Source organism: Microtus ochrogaster, unplaced genomic scaffold (genome assembly GCF_000317375.1).
Source record: "Microtus ochrogaster isolate Prairie Vole_2 unplaced genomic scaffold, MicOch1.0 UNK837, whole genome shotgun sequence".
Lineage (NCBI taxonomy): Eukaryota > Metazoa > Chordata > Mammalia > Rodentia > Cricetidae > Microtus > Microtus ochrogaster.
In genome coordinates this window covers 1-9111 of record NW_004949935.1, presented here as the reverse complement: position 1 = coordinate 9111, position 9111 = coordinate 1, and the positions used below count along the sequence as shown (strand labels likewise).

General features: G+C 51.2%; 1 protein-coding gene across 1 annotated transcript; it reads right to left on the bottom strand.

Annotated features, from left to right (window-relative positions):
* Positions 1-3948: 3948 nt before the first annotated feature.
* On the bottom strand, positions 3949-9000 carry LOC101990704 (epoxide hydrolase 1-like; the record flags this gene model as incomplete). The annotated part of the gene is made up of 5 exons (XM_005372282.2): positions 3949-4382; positions 4810-4935; positions 6354-6462; positions 8179-8387; positions 8871-9000. Coding segments are annotated over 5 exons (776 nt in total), but the record flags the coding sequence as incomplete, so codon positions are not given.
* Positions 9001-9111: the final 111 nt, after the last annotated feature.

Below are 9111 nucleotides of genomic sequence, written 5' to 3'. Positions count from 1 at the left end.
CTCCCGGTCTGCCCTCAGCAGCACCCACTGCCGCCCAGCTCCCGGTCTGCCCCCAGCAGCCATTTACAGTCTTAAGCCTAACACTACCTGTGGTGGTTTGAATATAATTGGCCCCCATAAATTCGTAGTGACTGGCACTATGAGGAGGTGTGGCTTTGTTGAAGTAGCTATGGCCTTGTTGGAGGAAGTGTGGCCTCTGAGGTCTCATATATGCTCAGGCCATGCCTAGGGCTTCAGATCCCTTCCTGTTGCCTGCAGGTCAAGATGTAGGACTCTCAGCTCTGTCACCAACACCTTGACTGCCTGTATGCCCCATGTCTCGTCATGATGACAATGGGGTAAACCTCTGTAGCTGGAAGTCAGCCCAGTTAAAAGTTTCCTTTCATAAAAGTTGCTGTGGTCATAGTGCTGATGCTTTCTATCAACGCTTTTTTTGACACGTTGAGATTAGGTGGTTGTCATTGTATAGGTTTATATCCAGGTCCTCTCCTGCTTTTCATTGGTCCATGTGTCTATATTTGTGTCAGTATCATGATGTTTCTGTCACTATAGCTCTTTAATGTAATTTGAGGCCAGGTACTGTGGTATTTCCAGCATTGTTCTTTCTGCTTAGGACTACTTTGGCTATTTGGGACTGTTTGATCCAAATACATTTTTTGAAGTAATCTTTCTTTAATGATTTCTGAAGCATATTGTTGGAATTTGGATAGGTACTGAGTTTAATCTATAGACCACTTTCACTAACATAGACATTTCCACAATATTAACTACGTATTCATGAGCATTGGACACCTTTCCTTTTTCTAGCATCTTCTAGTTTCTTCTTCAGTGTTGTAAAGCTCTCTCTGTAGAGGTCTTTCACCCCCTTTACTACATAGATTCCTTTTTTAAAATTAGCTTAAAAATTTTATTCTTGGGGCTGGAGAGATGGCTCAGAGGTTAAGAGCACTGCCTGCTCTTCCAAAGGTCCTGAGTTCAATTCCCAGCAACCACGTGGTGGTTCACAACCATCTGTAATGGGGTTTGGTGCCCTCTTCTGGCCTTCAGGCATACACACAGACAGAATATTGTATACATAATAAATAAGCATTTAAAAAAAATTTATTCTTTTATGCCTATGGTGTTTGCCTGCATGTATGTCTATATACAAAATGCATGCCCGGTGCCTGCCAAGGCCAGAACAAGCACTGGATCCCCTGGAAATGGAGTTACGGATGGTTGAGTCATCATGTGGACGCTGGGAATCTGAACCTCTGGAAATGGAGTTACGGATGGTTGAGTCATCACGTGGACGCTGGGAATCTGAACCTCTGGAAGAGCAGCCAGTGCTCCTAACTGCTGAGCCATCTCTCCAGCCCTAGTATTTTACTTTTTAAAAGTTATTGTGAGTGGATTCTGATTTCTTTCATATAAAGCTACTGGCTTGATAGTGTTTTTGGCTACTAGTGACTTGATAAGGTGCTTTTGCCTCCCATACTTTGCTGAAAGTGTTTATCAGCTAACTGTGTTCCGCAGGGTCTTTAATTATTTTTTTTGGGGGGGGGGGCTAATAAGAGTTTTGCTCACATGTATGGCTGTGTAGCACATGTGTGCCTGGTGTTCACAGAGACCAGAAGAGGGCATCAGATTCCCAGGAACTAGAGTTACAGATGATTGTGAGCCACCATGTGGGTGCTGGGGATGGAACCCTGTCCCTGGGAAGAGCAGCCAGTGTTCCTAACTGCTGAGCCATCTTGCCAGCTCCCTTGAGGGTCTTTTAAGCATAGGCTCATGCATTCTAGCAACAGGTACGGTGCAGTCTCCTTTCACATTTGCATCTCCTTCTTTTAGAAACAAACTTAAGTTTCCGTGCATGCACACGTCATTCTTGGGAGATAGTTCTGTCCCGTGTGAGTCCCGTTCCCACGCATCCGCTCTGTGTTAGCTCCCTGCCCCTTACCCGCCAGTCTCGGCATAGTTAACCAGGTCAGTGGTCAGTGCTTAGGACCAGGTGCCAATATTTCGCTTAGTGATGCCCTGGTAGGCAAGGGGGATCATGTGACATTCTGAATGCCCAAGAGGGACTTCGAAGCAATACCCTCAGGTGAAAAGTGAACGTTCTTAATGTATGAGTAAAGAAAAAGATACCACATGCTGAGACCCTCCTGGAGCATCAATCTTTGATCCATCAACTTATGGAGAAGGAAAAGAAAATTCCTGTCATATTTCCTGTGGCCTCACACACCATCCCAGTTCCAGACAGTGTTCAGTAGTGATGGTTTTAAGGCTTCAGGGCAGTTTTCATGTATTGGCTGGGAATCTTGGAAGGCCTCCCCTATAGATAAACCGGGAGCTTCGTAGGATGGATGCCAACCCCCTGGGCTGTAATGCTCTCCTCACCTGCCCAGGCTCAGACCCACTGCCTGGAGGAGTGCAGGAGGCTCTGGATGGGTGAAGCTTTGCTATTCATGGGCGCATGTGAGCTCCTCTGATAGCCACAAGGGGGCGGCAAACACATGCCTCTGAATTCAGCGACCGCTTGAGGCATCTGCTCCAAAGGAATAAGATGCCAGGATCCCTTTCCTTCCTGAGTCTCCTTTTCTCTAGCCTCCAGATGTTGCTTAGCGGGAGGCTGGGGGTCGGAGTCTCAGACAGCAGAGCAGTGATGGATGTTACCCTAATGGCCAAGGACAGGAGAGCGGCCCTGGCCTTTCCAGCTGATACCACTGTGAGGTCAGGAATTCTTCTTAGAATAGTCTGTCCTTGGACAGTCTTTCCTGAGAAGATCCCCAGGGACAGCCATTACTCAAGGACACCTGAGGTCCTTCCAACAGCAAGAGAATAGGCCAGATGTGTGCTGGAGATCCCTCGTTCCCAGCGTATGCCGGGAGGAGGCATTGCTGACACACCCGTCTCCACAGACAGTCTGGCTTCCCAAATGAAGTGGGAACCTTCTAGAATACAGTATCAGGAAGATGTGTGTCCTCTGAGGAGTGGGGGAAACATCTCTGTTGCTATCCTGAAGCAGTCAGGCCTGACATGAACTCCAGATGGGTTCCAGAGCCCAGGTACAGCCCCATGTAGGGACTCCCAGTGGGGAGGGGTGGGGACCAGGAAGGCCCCTGCTGCTGCTGATGTTTATAGTAGGGGTCTCCAGAAGCTGTACACACACCTCAACTGTCGTGCTGGGTTTTTGTGTTACATTACCTGGGACTCTGGCTGGATCAGGGCAGAGGTTCTGGATCGCCATAGAACGCACAGACAATGAGAATTATCAATAAAGTTCCCACTGGGCCAGCTGGTAAGACCTCATCTCAGCGTCTGCGGGGGGGGGGGCAGTGCCATAGGGCTCATGGGGAAGGATATGAAGACAGAGTGGGAGTTGGAGAGTGGGGTGCCCAGGTTGGGTGTTGGGCATGTCCTCAATCTGAAGTTGCGCCCGCAGAAGGTCAGGCAGCCCGTTTCCCCAGCGGAGTCTTGGAGCTGGACAGCTACTTTCGACAAAGAGCATCCTTCCTGTGGTTCACTGGGGGATGCCTGAAGGACAGGATCATGACAGGAGGAGATTTTTCAGGGAAGGGGAGGAAGCACTGCCGTAGCAGCACAGAGCCAAACCTGGGTGATCCTTCCCTCTACCTCAGAGGACCATGGGACCAACACAGCTCTGCAGATCTCACCGAGCTCACCTAGCGGGGCCTGGGGTACTCAGATCTTCTCACAGATAGCCGCCAGCCACACTATTTCTGTTCCTAGGGGTTGGGTACTGTGAGCGGCTCAAGGGGTGCTTGTAGTCTTCTGGGGTCTGCCTGGTGCAGCGTGGCCTAGACTACTTACTGGTGGCATCTAACTGCATCTCTGCCACAGTCAGCATGGCCCAGAAGGACCCTCCATGATGGGGTTCATGCACCTGGCAACTCTCTTTTGGAAGGAAAGCCCCATGTGGGTGTCTAAGAAACACATGGAATTTGGTCCAGACACTCTTAGAAATAAAACCATTTATCATCAAAGCTTAACCCTGGTGTGCAGTGGGGTGATGCATATGGGGTGGTGAGAGGGAACTCTGGGGGGTGGGGTTAAGTGTGGACCCCCAGGGTGGTCAGAGGACAGAAGCAAATATTCATTAGAACGGGGTCATCTCTCCTCAGTGTGCCTCCAGGGGAACCAGGGCTGCTGCTAAAGCCATGGTTGGAAGCTAGTGTCATCACTGCAGCTCGGCCAGGGACACGAACTTGCGGATGTCCTGGGCCAGAAGCTTGGGCTCTTCAAAGGCAGCAAAGTGGCCCCCACGCTCCATGTAGGAGTAGGAGATGAGCTTGGGGTACTTGACCTTCACCCACTTTTCTGGAGCATGCAGTATCTCAGAAGGGAAGGCAGAATAGCCGGTGGGCACAAAGACCTTCATCCTGCAGGGAAGAGGGGTAGGGTGAGGCAGAGATGCTGTGTTCTCCTGTTTCCAGAGGGGACACCTATGGCCTGGGGAGAGTTCAGCTAGATCATGGAGCCCTCAAAGGCTTACACTACCCTCCCATTATAGTTCCTGCTTTTCACTTACTAAAGACGCTCTCTGCCTGGGAGGACCATGTAACAGGTCATGTGAGCCTCTAAACACCCACTTTGTGAGTCTGTTTCCTTGCTGTCACCTGAGCGTCTCAATGTAGACCTTGCAAACCCCAATACCTCTGTCCCAGCAGAGCAGGATCCGGGGAACATCAGGATCCCAAGAACATCTGCTGTCTTTCTTATCGCACCATCTTGCCTTCTATGGATTAAAGGCCAAGTGGTTACCAGCCCCAGCCCCAGAGTCCCCTCTCCCTGCTCAGCCAGGCTTACCCTTCATGCCTATGGACCATGACACCCTGGCCCAGGTTCTCCTTGTAGTAGCGCTGGGAGGAGACAATGGTTCCTGTTGTCCAGTAGATCATGATGTTGGTCAGCAGATCTTCCAGGGAGAACTTCCTGGGAAAGCACACAGGATGCCCAGGTCAGTGAAAGCTATGGCTGTAAGAACAAAGGGGCTGCCCCTTCAGGCTGGAAACATCAGGTAAGGCTAGCTTGGGAGTGCAGAGAAGGGCTGAGGAATTACAGTTGCCACTCATGGCTGTGACCTTCCACAGCTCCAGCGATCCCTGGCAGCTGTCTGCCTTGTAGAAGGGCCTCTGTGTTGATGGCCCACTGCAGAGCATCCCTTTTGTGACACCTGCTGACCCCACTGATTCAGCCCTGTGATCTTCTGAGCCTTAACTGTGACTAAGCTACAGCCCCAAGTGGCCTCCCAACCCTGCTGACCCCATTCGATCCCAGTTGCTGACGCCTCCAAGGGTCCCAATTGGATGTGTCCTGATGGGCCACACGTCTATCACAGCCCCACCTGCCTGGTCACCCTTTTTGAGAACATCTTAGTCTGGCAGATGCTAGTGTCCACTGTGTTTGGGCCCGGCGTTTCCAGGTTTTTCTGCCCTAGAATTGTGATCTGCCAGTGTTGGTCCCTGAATCACCCATCTGCCTCCTTGGCCGGGTCAGCTTTCTCTCCTTCCTAGGCTAGCCACACCATCTGTCACCTTACCCCTAGGCCCCTTCTTCCAGCTGCCCTCCCTGCTCCTCCACCTCCACTCCCACTCCACCCTCAACTCTATTCTCAGCTCTGCTTCCTGAACTGCTCTTACTGCTCAGGTCTGTAGAGTGAGGCTCTTATCGGCCTCTGTCCTTTCTGTCTGTCTGTCCCATCCCTCTGTCCTTTCCTTTCCCTCCTCTGTAGGGATGTTCCAGCATCTCTAGATGCTGCCATCCACATTTTCTGTGACATCTACCCCAGGACAACCAGACCACATGGGTCTGTCTCTTCTATATGATATTTTACCCTAGCTCTACCTCTGTGGATCCGGGCTCTGAATGGACGCCCCTGCTTGGATGTCTTGCAGCCTGTGCCTCGATGTGACCATGCCACAAAGAGCACAGCATCAATGCTAAGCTCCGTGTCACTCAGCACTGTGTCGGAGGGACACACAAACACACCCTCACATGTATGTGTTCTCACAGCTCTGCCTCTCCCCGCTGGCTGCCACAGAACCCACAGGCTACATAGGTGCCGTGAGAGAAGGTTCAGTTATCCTGTGATGAAGGGTGTTTGCGACTTTGGGGACTTCCTGGCACACATATCTTGTCTCCCCACCAACAAGTGACCAGACCGTGCTGGCCTCTACTTCCCCATCCCCATAATGACAACACTGGCCATGGAGTAGGAGGTGCAGTGAGTCAAGGGCTGAAGATGGTTGCTGGCTTCCCCTGTGGAGCGCCTTGGGGTGGGGATGGAATGGCAGGCAGAAAAGGGCTGAGCTTGGGGACTGGGTCCTTGCAGCAGGGCCGTGGGGCCTCACCTCTCCAGGCCTCCGTCCTCCAGGTCACGGTATTCTGACTTGGTCCAGGTGGAGAACTTTTCTAAGATGTAGGCAGCCAGGCCCACGGGCGAGTCGTTCAGAGCACAGCCTGGGTGGGGAGGAGCAAGGGAGGGATTCGAGCCTGGCCCCAGAGAGTATGACTCCAGGACGGAGGTGTGTGGGTGCCACAGAGCGGCAGCAGGCCCAGCAATGCACCCCACTTCTGGAGCCCTGGCCTGAGTAGCCTCGTATAGCAAAGGAAGATCAATAGCACAGCCAGTATTAAATATCATGGCCGGGGTAACAGCATAGAAGCCTCTCGAAAGTCATACTGGGAAAAAGGAGCCAGAATACAGAGTCCATGCAGCGTGGCTCCAATCACCAGAAGGATGAGTACCGGAAACAGCACCCTAGGACACCTAGTTAGAGGAGTGCGGGGGACCCATTCAGGTCCCGGAAGAGGCCCTCACCTGTGTCGGACCCATAGGGCCTGCATTTACAACATGTGTAAGGGACGAGGTTGCCAGCTCTTCTGGAGAGTGCAGCTGGAAGGCGAGAGAGCTCAAGACTGACTTCTTGTGCGCGAGTGTGTGTGTGTGTGTGTGTGTGTGTGTGTGTGTGTGTGTGTGTGTTGCATTTTAAATCATATGATGAGCATCTGTTTCATAACTGAAAAGGAATCCCGACTTTGCACAGGGCTAATGTGATCAGAGGCTGTCCTTGGTGTGGGTATGGGACTGCCAGGGGAACTGTGGGAGGCTCTGAAGTGAGCAAAATGATTCCCAGGTGGCCTCTGAATGGACTAGAGGAACATCCAGAGGACACCTCACAGGCCTTGGCTCTTCTAAGGCAGGGGTTCTCAACCTGTGGGATGTGACTCTCTTGGGGGTTGAATGACCCTTTCAAACGGGTCACATATTAGATATCTGAATATCAGATATTTACATTACAATTCAGAACTGTAGCAAAATTACAGTTATGAAGTAGCAATGAAAATAATTTTATGGTGGGGGGTCATCACAACATGAGGAACTGTATTAAGGGTCACAACATTAGGAAGGTTGAGAAACACTATTCTAGGGTGGGGGGGGGTCCCACCTTCCCTTGTCTTTTAGCTACTTTACAGCTAAAAGAAAAACCAGGAAAATACAAATGGTTCTGGTCTCTCAAGAAGAAATACATACCCCCCTCCAGGCAATTTTGTTTCTATACTGGGGATTGGACTCAGGGACTTCACAGTTGCAAGGCAAATGCTCTCCCACTGAGCTGCCTCACGGACATGTTTCCTGTGTTCACTCTGAGATCAGGTCTCAGACTAAGCCACCCAGGAGGCCTTGTCTTGCTGTAGCCTCCAGAGCAGCTGGGATTACAGGCTTGCAAGCATCACTAGGCCTGACTACTTGTGGGTGTTAATGAGTTCTGTATCCATTAGAAAACAAGTTTGCATTTAATACCTTTGAACAAACGACTGTTTATTTGATCATCCTATCATTTTTCTTATGAATTAAATTTTTTGTTTATTTTCCTCTTTTCCTCCTCTTCTTTTTTGAGTCAAGAGTCTTGCTATATAGCCCAGGATGGCTTGGAACTCACTGTGTGGACTAGGTACCTAAAAGTTGTGGGGGTCCCCTGGCTCTACCTCCCATGCCTGGGATTATAGCTGTACTGAGTGGCAGGTGGCTTAGCTAGCACGTGCGATGCCCTGAGTTTAATTCTCAGCATGGAAAGCAGAGTCCTGTGTACCTTGTTAGGGCTCTCTTGCTGTAAGCTGTGTTCTCAGGGTCAGTGGGATTCCCTCTGGGTCCCCCAGCCCTGGTGTGCTTACCCACAGTATCTGGCTTGGTGGCCTGGATATGTAGGTAGCCACTCTCCCTCATGATGCTGTTGAAAACCTTCTCCTTGAAGGGGTACAGCAGCTCGATATCCCTCTCAGTGTAGCCAAGAAATCTCCCGAAGCTCTGGCCCAGGAGAGGGGTCAGGGTGTAGATGCTTCTTGAAATGAAAGCCATGTTCAAGTGCAGGCCTTTCACGTGGCTGCGGGAAGAGGAATGGGCACAGGTGAGCTTGACTGCTCTGTGAGAGGAGATGGGGGCGGAAGGGACAGGCCACGAGATTGAAGAGCCAGTGTCCAATGACACCTGTCCTTCGGGGGCATCCACTGAGTTGAGATGAGTGGCTGGAGAGGAGGGAATTGTTCTAGAGTATTCTGGTCAGGCCTGTCCTAGATCTTGTCCAACATGATCTAATATAGGCCTCTTCGTCTGCTTTAGACAGCCACCACAGTTGCCCCAAGGAGAGGATGGGGTCAACCTGCCCTCTCTCACCCAATGAGGGAAGATGTTTCCTCAGCCCCAGGCCCACAGCATCTGGGCCTGTGGGGATCTGGCTAAGGGGTGCTCCAATGTCTCGGACACTGCTGGAGGGGCCCTCGGGTCAACAGTCCGTGTCCTGTGTGGATTCCACCCACACAGAGATCCTGGAGAGACTGTACCATGCCTGATTGTTACATCAACTCACTTGGGAACTATCTGGGCCAAGTTGGTGCAGATGAGGGACCCCCAGTCCCCGCCTTGAATGTAGAATTTCTGGAAGCCCAGCCGCAACATGAGCTTGTAGAAGATCCTGGCGGTGGCCACCGAATTGAAGCCTGAGTGAAAAGGGAACAGACAGGGTGTATTGCACAGCCTGTGGAATCATCTGAAATAGCTGGACTTTGGGGACAGACAGGGTGTTCTGCACAGCCTGGGGTATCGTTGGC